Source organism: Lottia gigantea, assembly GCF_000327385.1.
Source record: "Lottia gigantea unplaced genomic scaffold LOTGIsca_283, whole genome shotgun sequence".
Classification (NCBI taxonomy): domain Eukaryota; kingdom Metazoa; phylum Mollusca; class Gastropoda; family Lottiidae; genus Lottia; species Lottia gigantea.
The window spans coordinates 63,136-80,829 of NW_008708909.1; the positions used below are offsets into that span (position 1 = coordinate 63,136).

General features: G+C 37.3%; 2 protein-coding genes across 2 annotated transcripts in view; both read left to right on the plus strand.

The window, feature by feature from the left end:
* The window catches only part of LOTGIDRAFT_239519 (hypothetical protein), a 4,719-nt gene extending 2,395 nt beyond the window's left edge, over positions 1-2,324 (plus strand). Inside the window, exons 2-4 of the mRNA XM_009056671.1 lie at positions 521-1,080; positions 1,820-1,867; positions 2,212-2,324. Of these exons, the coding sequence (XP_009054919.1) occupies positions 522-1,080; positions 1,820-1,867; positions 2,212-2,252 (648 nt within the window). The 5' untranslated portion in view covers position 521 and the 3' untranslated portion in view covers positions 2,253-2,324. The remainder of the gene's footprint in view (positions 1-520; positions 1,081-1,819; positions 1,868-2,211) is intronic.
* Positions 2,325-11,556: 9,232 nt separating this feature from the next.
* On the plus strand, positions 11,557-17,385 carry LOTGIDRAFT_239520 (hypothetical protein). Its single transcript, XM_009056672.1, has 6 exons — positions 11,557-11,629; positions 12,257-12,839; positions 13,216-13,247; positions 15,735-15,953; positions 16,486-16,652; positions 17,288-17,385. The coding sequence occupies exons 2-5, from the start codon at positions 12,258-12,260 to the stop codon at positions 16,487-16,489; spliced, it is 837 nt and encodes a 278-aa protein (XP_009054920.1). The 5' UTR covers positions 11,557-11,629; position 12,257; the 3' UTR covers positions 16,490-16,652; positions 17,288-17,385.
* The last annotated feature ends 309 nt before the right edge of the window (positions 17,386-17,694 follow it).

The following is a 17,694-nucleotide window of genomic DNA, read 5'->3' on the forward strand; positions in this document are numbered from 1 at the left end:
TCTCAAATTTGAATTTCTAAAGCAGACTCTTATCTACCAAGTAAGTATATGAATACCTTTCGAATTTTATAGAATCCAAATAGACTGATTGGCATGTTAATTTGACAGTTAGCCAATTGTTCCCAATAGTTCACAGAACACATTTAAATTATCGTCATGCCAAGTAGTATTGCACTGTCTAGTAAGTCACCATAATAACCTGGAGCAATGTGTTATTTGTGGTCAATCTGACATGTAATGATCTTCACAATGTCAAGGTATTACGAAATTATTATAATACCTTAATATCATTAGGTTATTTTAGTTATGTGATTTGATTGGTTTGTACGCAAGCGAGTATAGCCAATCGGGGCCATCGACGAAAAGACTGTAAATATTGTACCTTTTTGTTTAAAGACCTTTCTGTCGAGAGCTCTGATCAACTGTATTCGCTAGCGTAGAATAGTGGTATAAGACGAATTTCGTGAAAGCTTGACATTGTAAAGATGGTAATTTTCTGTTTTCGTTTTTTGAATTTAAGAATGAAAATTGGTTTGATATTACTCGTTGCTGTTATAACGATGATGTGTCAAGAAGCCGAATTAAGGAAGATAAAGTACAAGTATAAGGATGGCGACACAAAGATTAAAATTAAAATTAAAGATGGGAAAGGCTGGTGGGGTAAACGAGATGCTGATATCGATACTGCCAACGATATTCAGGAGAGGGAGGTTTTGAGCTCTAGAAGGTATGGTGTTAGTAGAAGATGGTGGGGTGGGTGGAGCAGAATGTGGGTGAAAAAGAGATGGTCGGGTAAGCGAGACGTCAGAGATGTTGATTTCGATAATGCCGACGGCATGCAGGAGAGGGAGGTTTTGAGCCCAAGAAGTTATGGTTATAGTAGAAGAAGGTGGGGTGGGTGGAAAAGATGGTGGTTAAGAAAGAGATGGTCAGGTAAGAAAGACGTCAGAGATGCTGATTTCGATGCTGCCTATAATGCCGCTGCTAAAGATGGTGTTTTTACTGATGAAGAGATTAAATCAGTATTTGGTGTTGATGAAAATGGTTTTGCTGAGTTCAAAGAAAATTTTGATGTGAACGGTAAGTTAAAGATAAATGTGGGGTCAAGAGGTCAAAAGATCCAGAGGTCAATAGATCAGGAAGTCAATAGATCAAAAGGCCAAAGGATCAAGAGGTCAATACATCAAGAGGTCAATAGATCAAGAGGTCAATAGATCAAGAAGTCAATAGATCAAGAGGTCAATTGGTCAAAAGGCCAAAGGATCAAGAGGTCAATAGATCAAGAGGTCAATTGGTCAATATTCCAAAGGCTCAAGAGGTCAATAGACCCAGAAGTCAATAGATCAAGAAGTCAATAGATCAAGATGTCACTAGATCAAGAAGTCAATAGATCAAGAGGTCACTAGATCAAGAGGCCAAAAAGTCAATAGATCAAAAAGACAAAGGATCATGAAATGATAACAAACGCCCCAAAAACGTCGCACACTTTTTATTGTAATTTAGATTTTCCATTCTTTTATTATATCGGGGATGTTTTGAAGTGTTCCCATCTGATTGTACACAATGATAATAATGATAATGACATTGTACACAATGATAATAATAATAATGACATTGTGCGCAATGATAATGGTATTGTGCACAATGATAATGGTATTGTAAACAATGATAATGATATTGTACACAATGATAATAATAATAATGATATTGTAAACAATGATAATGATATTGTAAACAATGATAATGATATTGTACACAATGATAATGATATTGTAAACAATGACAATGATATTGTAAACAATGATATTATGTTTAACAGAAGATGGGGTGGTAGAAGTCGAGGAGTATGAGACACTCGCCTCCAATGGTAAGTTACAATATCTTTTTAACGAGACAGACAGATCGACGCTTTCTTTATATTGACGATATCTAATCTTGTCGGTCACTTAGCATGAAATCTGTACTTATTTCATGATTGCCAAATTTTACAGACTTTGACCTGCTATAGATTTGGAATTATATACGTACATGCTATCTTTCTGCTTATACGTACATGTTTATTTCCTTGCGCTATCCAGATTTTCCAAAGTATATTACCGAGCAGTGGTGGCGCCAGTGGTGGTACAGGGGCTACTAAAATGGTTTGCACCCCCATAATCCTATATTTTTGACATGAAAATTGACAGTTAAATATGTTTAGTTATATTTCAGAAAACAAAGTGAATGAGACAAAAGAAAAAAGATGGAAATGATGATTTTGAACCGCCAAAATTTGACCAGATTTTATAATGTCAACGTGGAATAAATTATTGCAGCATACATATATTTTGTTGTTTTCCATTCCCAACAAGGAATCGTTTTTATCTACCACCCGAAGTCTTTCCGCCCGGGAGCATACTAGTAGTCTGGCTTTAATAGGGTCTTTGTGTATTTTAATGGAGGCTCGGGCATATGGTGGTCTTGGGTGAGATGGTTTAAGGAAGAACCGTTGTTGTTCTGTAATTTCACCATTCTGGGCGAGGCTGTCTAGTAGTTGATTATGGGAAGCAGTGAGGGATGAGGTTGGATCTTTCCTTATCCGGCGATAAGTGGTGGTGTCCTTTAGAAGGTTGTTGACTGTCATTTCATAATCATCCTTATTCATTATTACTGTGGCCTTCCCCTTATCAGCTGGGAGGATGGTGATATTCTCGTTTCCCTTTAGTTCTTGAATGGCATTCCGTTCTTGTTTGGTGAGGTTAGATTTTTCTGGTTTGGCTTTAGTTATCAGGTTAGTGACTTGGTGGCGTAGGTATTCTATATTTCCACCAGGGGCGAGTTGACGCAATCCTTTTTCAATGCTAACAATAAGGTTATCATGGTTTTTTGGTCTGTAAACTGGTGTGAATTTAAGTCCACGGGACAAGACACTTACTTGTTCATCAGTTATTTGGTGATCACTTAGGTTGATTACCGTTTTGCTGAGAAATTCGTCTCTTATAGGTTTGGATGGTAGTGGTTTTAGTTGCTGCTGTAGGTCCTTTAATTTCTTCATGTGGCGGGCTTTGGTTTGGTCATTTAGTCTTCTGTTGGAATCTTCTTGTTTCAGACGAATGGATTGGTAGTCATTCTGGTTGAGGCTGAATTTTAATTGAAGCTGGAGTTCATTTACAGTCTTCAGAATGCGTTGCTTCTCGTTTCTGAAGTGTTGGATTCTTTCACGTATTAAAGTCCTGCTGGCTTTGGTAATGATGTTGTGGGCTGCTGTGGATGAAACTGGGGATCTAATGGAGAATCCTTTAGGAATAAGCTTGTTGTCACGGCAACGTAAAGGGAAAGTGAGGTTGTTAGAGACACGTATATACTTTCCTTCTGCTCTGGTTACTTTGTTCATTAATCTTACTGCCTCATCTCCATATTTATGTCTAATAACTTCCTTGAGTGGCATTTAGTAATTGATGATATTAACACGAACACAATTATATGGATAACAATTACTTTAATAAATAACTTGCGACGTTTCGACGATGATTCTTTCGTCTTTATCAAGCAATGATACAAAATAACAAGGCATTCAGGATATATAGTGTGGGGCAACAATAACAAGGATTAAAACAATATGAATACATTAATCAATTATGTAGGGGTAATCACAAGGGTGTGTGATTAGAGAAACCATTAAAGGGGATGTAGTAAATTATTTCTTGATTATAATGGTGGGGTGGTGGTGATTTTAATCGTACATGTGATGATAAATAAAACATAGAAAACTAGTAAGATGGCGGTGACAATCTAAATACAAAATTTGGGGTGGGGTTATTTTATTTAATTAAAGGGTCATAGGCATGTGATAAATAAACACCTGTATCTCTGTTGAGTTGCGGTTGGTATCTCCTTATGTGAATGGCTTCGGTCAATTGTCTCGTTTTCTTGTTGGTTTGGTGTTTAGTAAGGGCTTCGATATTGCCAATTTTGTGTCGTCGGTTGTTTTTGATGTGTTCAGAAACTGCGGATGTTTGGGTAGGTGCTAGGGATAGGTGTTCTTGCGTTCTGAGATTGAGAGGGCGTCTTGTTTCTCCAACATATTCTTCATTGCAGGAGCACGTGATTCTGTAGACACATCCTTTTGGTGCCAGAGGTATTGTGGGTGCCAGTTTTCCATTTGCATGAAGGATGTCCTTGATTGTTGGTCCAGAGGAAAAGGTTGTTTCTATTCCTACGGTTTGTTTGATCAGTCTTCTTATTTGATAGGATACTTTGCCAAGAAATGGGATGGTGATACGAGTTGTTGGTGAAGGGGGTTTGGTGACTTTCGGAGTATTATGGTTCTGCCGGGTTTTGTTGATGATGGTTTTAGTAAACATTTCGGGATAGCCATTGAGGTTGGTGAAGACATTCTGTAGGTGGTTGAGTTCACTGTCAATAAGTTGAGAGTCGCAGATGTTCATCGCACGTCTAGTAAGTGTTGATACTATGCCTTTCTTAACTTGGTTAGGATGGTTAGAGTTGAAGTGGATGTACTGATCCGTGTGTGTTGGTTTCCGATATACGCTAGTATGTAATGAGTTCCCATCTTTCTTAATTAGAACGTCAAGAAATGGTAGCAGGTTGTTGGATTCTAGTTCAATTGTAAATTTGATCCTATTCTCTTTGCTATTGAGGTGATGAAGTAGTTGATGTGGATCGTCGGAATTGTTCAGAATGACAAACGTGTCATCTACCTTTCTTAACCAGCAAATCGGTTTAATGGGTGAGGTGTGGAGGGCTTCTTCTTCAAAGTAAGTCATATAGACTTCAGTGATGAGGGGGGGGGTGGGGGGGGGGGGGGGAAAAGGCTTCCCATAGGTAGACCATGCACCTGTTCATACAGGTTGTCACCCCAACTGAAATAGGTTGATTCGATGCATTTTAGAAGAAGATTGGTTATGCTGTCAATGGAGAGTTTGGTATCAAGTGGGTCTGTTAGGTTCAAAATTCGATCACGAAGAATAGTGATGGCATGATTTCTGGGGATGTTTGTGAACAGGTCCACAACATCATACGAAACCAACAGTCCTGTTTGGTTGATGTTTCTGATTTTCCCGCAAAAGTCGGTTGAGTCTTGTATAAATGATTGGGCGGTTTTACCCAATGGGGCAAGGAGCTTAACGAGGGTCTGAGCGGTATTATAGAACACGGAGTCACGGGAGCATACTAGTAGTCTGGCTTTAATAGGGTCTTTGTGTATTTTAATGGAGGCTCGGGCATATGGTGGTCTTGGGTGAGATGGTTTAAGGAAGAACCGTTGTTGTTCTGTAATTTCACCATTCTGGGCGAGGCTGTCTAGTAGCTGATTATGGGAAGCAGTGAGGGATGAGGTTGGATCTTTCCTTATCCGGCGATAAGTGGTGGTGTCCTTTAGAAGGTTGTTGACTGTCATTTCATAATCATCCTTATTCATTATTACTGTGGCCTTCCCCTTATCAGCTGGGAGGATGGTGATATTCTTGTTTCCCTTTAGTTCTTGAATGGCATTCCGTTCTTGTTTGGTGAGGTTAGATTTTTCTGGTTTGGCTTTAGTTATCAGGTTAGTGACTTGGTGGCGTAGGTATTCTATATTTCCACCAGGGGCGAGTTGACGCAATCCTCTTTCAATGCTAACAATAAGGTTATCATGGTTTTTTGGTCTGTAAACTGGTGTGAATTTAAGTCCACGGGACAAGACACTTACTTGTTCATCAGTTATTTGGTGATCACTTAGGTTGATTACCGTTTTGCTGAGAAATTCGTCTCTTATAGGTTTGGATGGTAGTGGTTTTAGTTGCTGCTGTAGGTCCTTTGAATTTCTTAATGTGGCGGGCTTTGGTTTGGTCATTTAGTCTTCTGTTGGAATCTTCTTGTTTCAGACGAATGGATTGGTAGTCATTCTGGTTGAGGCTGAATTTTAATTGAAGCTTGAGTTCATTTACAGTCTTCAGAACGCAGTTTTCTGTGGTCAGAAAATAGAAAATAAAAAGAAGAAAATAAAAACCTTGAAAAGGAACTATACAAGACAGATTCTTTGATATATTCTTGTCAAAGATAGAATATTCTGTTTTAAGTTAGAACGAATGGAATCCTGTGGGTGAGGAGGTCAAGGTAACCCTAGACTGATCTGAAAGACTCTCTTTTAATAACATCCAATTAGTTAATGACCTAAACAAGTAAAGTCTCAAATACCTTACATCAGTCCACTTTACAATGGCGGCGCCAGTGGGGATACAGTAGGGTTTGTTATAACAAAATTGAAAATATGATTTTTAAACGTTTTTATCAATAATATGTGCCCGAATGCAAGAAATCAGTTTTCTCGTGAGAGAACCATCTCAGACGTTGTAGGGGACGTTTGAGATTATGCGCTTCCTCAGAGATACAGCATTTTAATTGTCAACCTCGAAAGTCGTCCCCCAATGAGTCAGTCTGTCCCCTATTTGTACCCACAGTCTCAAGATGTTGGCGCCGTCAATGCCAAAATACAAATAAATTGCTCCACAGTGGCATTAAGTGTCCAGAAGAGTTAGCATGCCTTGCCTTGCACCACACCCGCTATTATTGATCAATATTACACACAATAGGAAGGTACAGGCGAAAAACCTAGCTGTTAATTTCCTTTGAGGATACCTCAGAAGGAATAGTGACTATTGAAACAAAATGTAAGGAGAAGAAGGGGGTAGTAATAAGGCACTTTATAGTCCCGCATAACATTTTTGGACAATTATGATTTAAGATACTCTTTATTCTCTGAAATTAAATACAAGGTGAACCCAAGAAAAAATCATGAAATAGTAAAGATCTATAGTTGATAAGGCGAATAATACACTCGATCAAAGGTCTTGAAAGAGATGGTAGACATCAAAAGGTTGAAAACATCTTGTTCAGTACAATGGTATTTGTATGTGCCTTAATAAGTATTAAAGTGGTTTCTGAAAAAAGGGGAATGGGGTTAAGACTATTCAATGTTCTGTTTTTATTTTAAATTTTAGAATGAAAAGTGGTTTGATGTTACTCGTTGCTGTTATTATGATGATGTGTCAAGATGCCGACAGCGGGAAAGAGAAGTGTAAATATAAAAATAATAACGGTCGCATAAATTTAAATGTAAAAACAAAACAAGAGAAGCTGATTTCAATGCTGCCTATAATGCCGTTGCTTAAGATGGTGTTTTTACTGATGAAGAGATTAAATCAGTATTTGGTGTTGATGAAAATGGTTTGAGTAAGTTCAAAAAAAATTTTGATGTGAAAGGTAAGTATCAGATAAAGGTTCGGAGTCCATAGAGGTCAAAAGAAAAAAATCGAAATCGAAATGTCCAAAACTTGAGAGGTCACACAAAAGATCAAGAAAGAACCAAAGCCTTCACATTGTCAAGCTAAAACGTAGTTCGTCTTATTCCTTGACTACGATAGTCACCTTTCTTGTACCAGGGAATGCAACGTTTTGATTGGATTTTACGAGCAAACAGCCAATCAGAGCCCTCCACAGAAAGGTTGTAAACATTATGGCTTAGTATTTACAGACTTTCTGTCAAGGACTCTAGTTGTCTGTTGCTACAAGACAAGTGACTGTTGTAGTCAAGGTATAATACGAAATTCGTAGTAGGAGTATAATTAAGCATCGATTTTGAATACAAATTGCTTTATACCGATTTCTGTCTCAACTGATGGATTGAGTTTAAATTTTGACTAGGAAATTAAATATATTTCTTTTTATATTCCAGTAAACCAAAATGAATGAAGCAAAGTAAAAGAAATGCGAACCGCCATAATTTGACCAGTTTTTGAGAAATTCAATGTAGAGTAAATTATTGCAGCAAATATATATTTTGTTGTTCTTCTAGATGGGGGGGGGGGGCGTCCAATCAAAGGGGTCAGATTAGGTGCCCCCTCCCCCTTGTGAATTGTTGCTCTCTATAGAGTTAGTACTATCTTTAATGCTGCCGAGGATGCCCATTGGAAGCCTGGAAAAACGATTTTCTGAAGTCTGAGGACCTCCTCTAGAAAATTTTACAGAATTTGACGCGATTTCCTGACATTTCCTAGCGAAATTAAGGTTTATTTGTATAGGGACTGTGGGACCAGCACAAGAAAATTTTGAGAATTAGAAGCCTGGAAACGCAAATTCCTGACATTTCCTAGCGAATTTAAGGTTCAAGGTTATTTGTATAGGCAGACCGATACTTTCTTTGTATTGACGATTTCTAATGGTGTCGTTCACCGAATTTGTAATTATTTCATGACAGCCAAATTTTGCAGACCTGCTATAGATTCGGAATTATATAGGGCAAAAGAAAAGAGATGGAAATGATGATTTTGAACCGCCAAAATTTGACCAGATTTTATAATGTCAACGTGGAATAAATTATTGCAGCATACATATATTTTGTTGCTTTCCATTCCCAACAAGGAATCGTTTTTATCTTTCCGCCCTTTCGGAAAGGAAACAACCGAATTCGCCCGAGATATACGCATGTTATATCGCACAGTCTTGTAAAAATAAACTAAAAGTGCTTTCTTTTTTATTGATATCAAAGTCTTATTAAAGTTAGACCAAACTTTCGTTCCGTTTTTTATTAGCTTTTATTTTTAGTAAAGCCCCCTCAGTAAAGGTCTAACGACGGCCTTCTTGAACATTCGCCAGATTAATCTTTTGATAAACAACGCGTTACAGAATAGGAGAGGGTAGAAATTTGATTGATTAAAGCAGACGTCATCGAGTTAGACCAAAGTTACTGTACTAAAAATAAAAGCTAATAAAAAGGGATATAATCACGATTAGGGCCAGGCATAAAATGTCACTTTGAATGGGAGTTGGCTCCAATCCATTTTTCGATCACCAGTTTTTGAGAATTTCCACCATGCCAATAGTTATGGCATAACTTTGGGTATCAGTACAAAGCTGAACCATTAATAATTCCATCGAGACATTACCATTAGTCACAAGATACAAACTTCTGCATTTTCAAAAACTCCAATCTTGTTGATTGTTTCGTTTTATGATACTATTTTATATAAGCAATTTGAGTTATACACAGTTATACACAGACTGGAATGTTGTTATTGAGAGTTATGGCCCTTACATAATATCGTGTCTGACATTTAACTGATGTTTCTCTTCTTTAAAATACAACAGTCCATTGACACTGAATTGTTCCTGCTAGATAAAAATTGCAGTCGTCAACAAATCTGAAATATTCAAATTCGAAATCTAAAATTCTGATTCCATCAACTTTTAGGTCAAGTTACAAGCGTAACATTACATGTTACTGTAGGTAACAGGTAACTGTAGGTAAATCGATCCACAAATAAAATCTAGTCTACAGACTAGTTTAAGACTATGAAGATTCAGATCTTTAAGAAAGAATAAAACACTAGTAACTGATGCAACTGTGGTGTTTCAATTGACATATCGACCAAATTGATCGATTGATGATTTTAACTTGATACCGTTTGACCTAACAGACCTTTAAAATCCACTGATGTCAGGCGGAAAGTTCGAAATCATAATTTTATTTGCCTTTGGTCAAGATTTTCTTCCAAAAAATCCAAAACTGATATGGAAATGTAATAAAACCAGAAACATATTGATTAAAAATCTTTCACAAACTTGTTGTTTGAATACCACACAGCAGACTGAAAAAATTAATAACAGTAAAAATATTGAATTACAAAATTCTCTACTTACAAACTATTGGTTTCAAGAAATTAGTGGATTGTGACACAAGAGCTGTTTGATCTAGAATATAAAAATCTGATATTTTTAAAGGGAATTTTGGCTTAGTTTATTCTCTCATTATACATTTTAGAAAAGCAGGGTGTTTTATATTTAAGAGACACTCCTCAAACTCTATTTAAATGAACACTGAAAGATACAGAGAGCTGTAATATCAGGAACGCAGTTTTCTGTGGTCAGAAAATAGAAAATAAAAAGAAGAAAATAAAAACCTTGAAAAGGAACTATACAAGACAGATTCTTTGATATATTCTTGTCAAAGATAGAATATTCTGTTTTAAGTTAGAACGAATGGAATCCTGTGGGTGAGGAGGTCAAGGTAACCCTAGACTGATCTGAAAGACTCTCTTTAAATTACAACCAGTTAGTTAATGACCTAAACAAGTAAAGTCTCAAATACCTTACATCAGTCCACTTTACAGTGACGGCGCCAGTGGGGATACAGTAGGGTTTGTTCTAACAAAATTGAAAATATGATTTTTAAACGTTTTTATCAATAATATGTGCCCGAATGCAAGAAATCAGTTTTCTCGTGAGAGAACCATCTCAGACGTTGTAGGGGAGGTTTGAGACTATGCGCCTCCTCACAGATACAGCATTTTAATTGTCAACCTCGAAAGTCGTCATCCAATGAGTCAGTCTGTCCCCTATTTGTACCCACAGTCTCGGGATATTGGCGCCGTAAATGCCAAAAAAAAATTGTTTCATTATTGAAATGGGAGGAAACCAGAAGCGTATGTGCCTGTATAGTCTTGAAGCAAAACTTTAGAATGACGACTCAATGGGTTCTATTTCCGGTTATAAATAATATCCGACATTTATTCCAAAAAACGTCGTTAGCTCTGAACCAAATGCTAATTCATCAACGGGCTCAATCATGATTTGACAGCTTGCAATGTAAAGGTATCGTCGTTGACTTTGGAAATAGGAATTGTTAAGTTATAATCTTAAAGGCAGGAATTGACGTCGCATTGAATTTTCCACCTTTGACTTTTTGATTTTACATAATTATATTTCCACACCGTGTCTGAAAGCTGGGAATTAATTACATTACACTTTCAGAGAAGGACACTCTTATAATACGGACTCTTAAAACTAAAATAAGAATTTTGTAATGTATATTGATAAGCTTATCAAGAAGTAAATATATTAATCACATCTGGAAAAGCATTTCACAATGAACAGTGGCATTAAGTGTCCAGAAGAATTAGCATGCCTTGCCTTGCAGCACAACCGCTATTATTGCTCAATATTACACACAATAGGAAGGTACAGACGAAAAACCTAGCTGTTAATTTCCTTTGAGGATACCTCAGAAGGAATGGTGATTATAGAAACAAAATGTAAGGAGAAGAAAGCTGGCGGCAACAAGTTGACTCGGCTCCAATAATAAGCATGATGGGAAATAGATGTAACATATGGCATAGATACCAGGGTGTAACTCGCATTAATAATACCTGAGGAAGACAATGAAGTGTGATAGAGTATGAATTGTAAAGAATTGTCACTAATATTTCCTTATAATGAATAGTACAGGATCTATCACCCATCTATCTATCTGTTATTTCAATATTTTCACAGGATCTTACACCGTCAGTCCAAAATATATTTCCTTATAATTACAGGATCCAACGCCATCAGGACAAAACATTACCGTAACATTACAGGATATCGCTAGAGTTCTTGAAATAAAGAAATATCTTTTGTTGATTTTGTGCGATCTTACATAAAGGGATGCCTGTTTAAATTTGAAAAGAAATAAATGAATATTAACAAGAATGGATTATAAATTGCGGAACAAAACGAAGATAATTCAGCATAAATTTGATTGTCCAAAATCGTTTATACAACTAACACAAGTATAATAATTTGAATTTTTTAAAGAAGAATCTGCATCTTACAAGTAGGTATACCATTTTAATTATATATAATCTAAATAGAACGATACCTTGAAATATTCCTGTCACTTATCGATACAAAACTCAAAGACGGCGATGTGCTTGGCACAGTTTGGCATTGTCAAGTCTCATTTTAGTTAAAGGAAGCTTGCAAGGTAGTCCCGACAGTTAAGTATACGCTTGTCCCATTATCACAAGGAATGGTCATCGTGTCAAGTAGTATACTGCCTAGTCACGCACGAGAGTGTACTACAGGGGTTTTCAATTCAAACTGGGGGGTTATTTTTGAAATTTTTTTTTTGGGGGGAGGGGTGGTGGGGCAGTAATAAGGCACTTTATAGTCCCGCATAACATTTTTGGACAATTATGATTTAAGATACTCTTTATTCTCTGAAATTAAATACAGGGTGAACCCAAGAAAAAATCATGAAATAGTAAAGATCTATAGTTGATAAGGCGAATAATACACTCGATCGAAGGTCTTGAAAGAGATGGTAGACATCAAAAGGTTGAAAACATCTTGTTCAGTACAATGGTATTTATATGTGCCTTAATAAGTATTAAAGTGGTTTCTGAAAAAAGGGGAATGGGGTTAAGACTATTCAATGTTCTGTTTTTATTTTAAATTTTAGAATGAAAATTGCGTTGATGTTACTCGTTGCTGTTATTATGATGATGTGTCAAGATGCCGACAGCTGGTGGTGGAGGCGGAGACAGAAGCTTAAGGTCAAATATAAAGACGGTGACACAAAGATTAAAATTAAAATTAAATATAGGAAAGGCTGGTGGGGTAAACGAGAAGATGATTTCGATACTGCCGACGATATTCAGGAGAGGGGGGTTTTGAGCCCAAGAAGTTATATTGTGAGGTATGTGAGAGGACCTTGGGGTGTAAGATGGGGTAAGAGAGAAGTCAGAGATGCTGATATCGATAATGCCGACGACATGCAGGAGAGGGAGGTTTTGAGCCCAAGAAGTTATACTGTGAGGTATGTGAGAGGACCTTGGGGTGTAAGATGGGGTAAGAGAGAAGTCAGAGATGCTGATATCGATAATGCCGACGACATGCAGGAGAGGGAGGTTTTGAGCCCAAGAAGTTATGGTCATAGTAGAATATGGTGGGGTGTAAGGAGAAGATGGTGGGGTGTAAGGAGAAGATGGTCGGGTAAGAGAGACGTCAGAGATGCTGATATCGACAATGCCGACGAAATGCAGGTGAGGGAGGTTTTGATCCCAAGAAGTTATGGTGATAAAAAAATCAAACAAAAGATCAAGAAAGAACCAAAAAGATCTAAAAGCCAAAGCCTTCACATTGTCAAGCTATAACGTAGTTCGTCTTATACTGCAATAGCCACCTTTCTTGTACCACGAAATGCAACGATTTGATTGGATTTTACGCACAAACAGCCAATCAGAGCCCTCCACAGAAAGGTTGTAAACATTATGGCTTAGTATTTACAGACTTTCTGTCAAGGACTCTAGCTGTCTGTTGATACAAGACAGGTGACTATTGTAGTCAAGGTATAATACGAAATTCGTAGTAGGAGTATTTGAATATAAGTATTTTATGAATATCAAAACGATTTTGTAGACTTTCCGTGCTATAGATTCAGAATTGGACAGGTTCGTGCTTTCTTTCTGCTTACGTACATGTTATTTTCTCCTTGCAATACAAATTGCTTTATACCGATTTCTATCTCAACTGATGGATTGAGTGACAAAGAGCATGATCTTACTTTGAGTTTAAATTTTGACTAGGAAATGAAATACATTTTTTTTTATATTCCAGTAAACCAAAATGAATGAAGCAAGCAAAGTAAAAGAAATGCGAATCGCCATAATTTGACCATTTTTTGAGAATTTCAATGTTGAGTAAATTATTGCTGCATATATATATTGTTGTTTTCAGGCCCGTTGCCAGCCAAGTCCTTCCGCGGGTGGGGGTGGGGGAGGGGGCAAACTTCTAACCTGGGGGGCAGTTTAGCTTCTCCCCTCCACTCCCGGAAAACTTTGTGAATTGTTTCAGTGGTGCTCTCTATAGAGTTATTGCTATCTTTATTGCTGCCGAGGACGCACATTTGGAAGCCTGGTTTACGAAGTTTGGGGGCCTCTTCTAGAAAAATTTACTCCCTGAAACGCCACATTTCCTGGCGAATTTAAGGTTTATTTGTATAGGGACGGTGGAACCGTGAGAGAGCAATCTCAGACGTTGTATGGGAGAGTTGAGACTATGTGCTTCCACAAAGGTACAGCATTTTAATTGCCAACTCAAATACCTTACATCAGTCCACTTTACAGTGACGGCGCCAGTGGGGATACAGTAGGGTTTGTTCTAACAAAATTGAAAATATGATATTTAAACGTTTTTATCAATAATATGTGCCCGAATGCAAGAAATCAGTTTTCTCGTGAGAGAACCATCTCAGACGTTGTAGGGGAGGTTTGAGACTATGCGCTTTCTCAGAGATACAGCATTTTAATTGTCAATCTCGAAAGTCGTCATCCAATGAGTCAGTCTGTCCCCTATTTGTACCCACAGTCTCGGGATATTGGCGCCGTAAATGCCAAAAAAAAAAATTGTTCCATTATTGAAATGGGAGGAAACCAGAAGCGTATGTGCCTGTATAGTCTTGAAGCAAAACTTTAGAATGACGACTCAATGGGTTCTATTTCCGGTTATAAATAATATCCGACATTTATTCCAAAAAACGTCGTTAGCTCTGAACCAAATGCTAATTCATCAACGGGCTCAATCATGATTTGACAGCTTGCAATGTAAAGGTATCGTCGTTGACTTTGGAAATAGGAATTGTTAAGTTATAATCTTAAAGGCAGGAATTGACGTCGCATTGAATTTTCCACCTTTGACTTTTTGATTTTACATAATTATATTTCCACACCGTGTCTGAAAGCTGGGAATTAATTACATTACACTTTCAGAGAAGGACACTCTTATAATACGGACTCTTAAAACTAAAATAAGAATTTTGTAATGTATATTGATAAGCTTATCAAGAAGTAAATATATTAATCACATCTGGAAAAGCATTTCACAATGAACAGTGGCATTAAGTGTCCAGAAGAATTAGCATGCCTTGCCTTGCAGCACAACCGCTATTATTGCTCAATATTACACACAATAGGAAGGTACAGACGAAAAACCTAGCTGTTAATTTCCTTTGAGGATACCTCAGAAGGAATGGTGATTATAGAAACAAAATGTAAGGAGAAGAAAGCTGGCGGCAACAAGTTCATCCAATTGACTCGGCTCCAATAATAAGCATGGTGGCATTAATAATACCTGCAGAAGACAATGAAGTGTGATAGAGTATGAATTGTAAAGAATTGTCACTAATATTTCCTTATAATGAATCAGTACAGGATCTATCACCCATCGTCAGTACAAAATTATTTCAATATTTTCACAGGATCTTACACCGTCAGTCCAAAATATATTTCCTTATCATTACAGGATCCAACGCCATCAGGACAAAACATTACCGTAACATTATAGGATATCGCTTGAAATAAAGAAATACCTTTTGTTGATTTTGTGCGATCTTACATAAAGGGATGCCTGTTTAAATTTGAAAAGAAATAAATGAATATTAACAAGAATGGATTATAAATTGCGGAGCAAAACGAAGATAATTCAGCATAAATTTGATTGTCCAAACACAAGTATATTAATTTGAATTTCTAAAAAGAATCTGCATCTAACAAGTAAGTATACCATTTTAATTATATATAATCTAAATAGAACGATACCTTGATAAATGCTTGTCATGCAAAACTCAAAGATGGTGATGTGTTTAGCACAGTTTGGTATGGTCAAATCTCATTTTAGTTAAAGGAGGCTTGAATTTCTCTGAAATTAAATACAAGGAGAACCCAAGAAAAAATCACGAAATAGTAAAGATCTATAGTTGGAAAGGGGAATATTACACTCGATTAAAGGTCTTGAAAGAGATGGTAGACATCAAAAGGTTGAAAACATCTTGTTCAGTACAATGGTATTTATATGTGCCTTATTAAGTATTAAAGTGGTTTCTGAAAAAAGGGGAATGGGGTTAAGACTATTCAATGTTCTGTTTTTATTTTGAATTTTAGAATGAAAATTGCGTTGATGTTACTCGTTGCTATTATTATGATGATGTGTCAAGATGCCGACAGCTGGTGGTGGTTGAGAAGGAGGTTTCAGGTCACGAACAGAGGCACAACGCTTAAACTTAAAATGGATAAAGTGAGAGAAATTAATTTGGATACTGACGACGAAATGCAGGAGAGGGAGGTTTTGAGCCCAAGAAGTTATGGTTATAGTAGAATATGGTGGGGTGTAAGGAGAAGATGGACGGGTAAGAGAGAAATCAGAGATTCTGATATCGAAAATGCCGACAACATGCAGGAGAGGGAGGTTTTGAGTCCAAGAAGTTATACTGTGAGGTATGTGAGAGGACCTTGGGGTGTAAGATGGGGTAAGAGAGAAGTCCGAGATGCTGATATCGATAATGCCGACGACATGCAGGAGAGGGAGGTTTTGAGCCCAAGAAGCTTTGGTTATAGTAGAAGATGGTGGGGTTGGGGGAGAAGATGGTGGGTAAGAAAGAGATGGTCGGGGAGTGGGGGTAAGAAAGACGTTAGAGATGTTGATTTCGATACTGCCGACGAACTTCGGGAGAGGGAGGTTTTGAGCCCAAGAACTTATCCTGAAAGGGATGTGAGAGCACCTTGGGTTATAAGATGGGGTAAGAGAGAAATCAGAAATGCTGATATCGATACTGCCGACGATATTCAGGAGAGGGAGGTTTTGAGCCGAAGAAGTGATATTAGAAGATGGTGGGGTGGGGTGAGAAAATGGTGGGTGAGAAAGGGATGGTCTGGCAAGAGAGAAATCAGAGATGCTGATTTCGATGCTGCCTATAATGCCGCTGCTAAAGATGGTGTTTTTACTGATGAAGAGATTAAATCAGTATTTGGTGATGATGAAAATGGTTTGACTGAGTTAAAAAAAATATTTTGATGTGAAGGGTAAGTATCACAAAAATGTGGGGTCCAGAGGTCAAAAGATCCAGAGGTCAATAGATCAAGAGGCCAATAGATCCAGAGGTCAAAAGAAAAATTCGAGAGGTCCAAAAATTGAGAGGTCAAACAAAAGATCAAGAAAGAACCAAAAAGATCTAAAAGCCAAAGCCTTTACATTGTCAAGCTATAACGTAGTTCGTCTTATACCTTGACTGCAATAGCCACCTTTCTTGCACCACGAAATGCAACGATTTGATTGGATTTTACGCGCAAACAGCCAATCAGAGCCCTCCACAGAAAGGTTGTAAACATTATGGCTTAGTATTTACAGACTTTCTGTCAAGATTAGTTGTCTGTTGCTACAAGAAAGGTGACTATTGTAGTCAAGGTATAAAACAAAATTCGTAGTAGGAGTATAATTAAGTATAGATTTTGAATTCATTTTATGAATATCAAAAAGATTTTGTAGACTTTGACCTGCTATAGATTCAGAATTGGACAGGTTCATGCTTTCTTTCTGCTTACGTACATGTTATTTTCTCCATGCAATACAAATTGCTTTATACCGATTTCTGTCTCAACTGATGGATTGAGTTTAAATTTTGACTAGGAAATTAAATATATTTCTTTTTATATTCCAGTAAACCAAAATGAATGAAGCAAAGTAAAAGAAATGCGAATCGCCATAATTTGACCAGTTTTTGAGAATTTCAATGTAGAGTAAATTATTGCAGCATATATATATGTTGTTGTTTTCAGGCCCGTAGCCAGCCAAGTCCTTCCGGGGGTGTGGTTGGGGTGTCCAATCGAGGGGGGGCAGTTTAGGTACCCCCTCCCAACAGTGTGCTCTCTATAGAGTTATCGCTGCCGAGGACGCCCATTTGGAAGCATGGTTTTACGATTTTAAGTCTGGGGACATCTGCTAGAAAATTTTAGAAAATTTACTCCCTGAAACGCGACATTTCCTGGCGAATTTAAGGTTTATTTGTATAGGGACTATGGGACCACCACAAGAAAGCTTGAGAATTGGACACCTGGACACACAAAA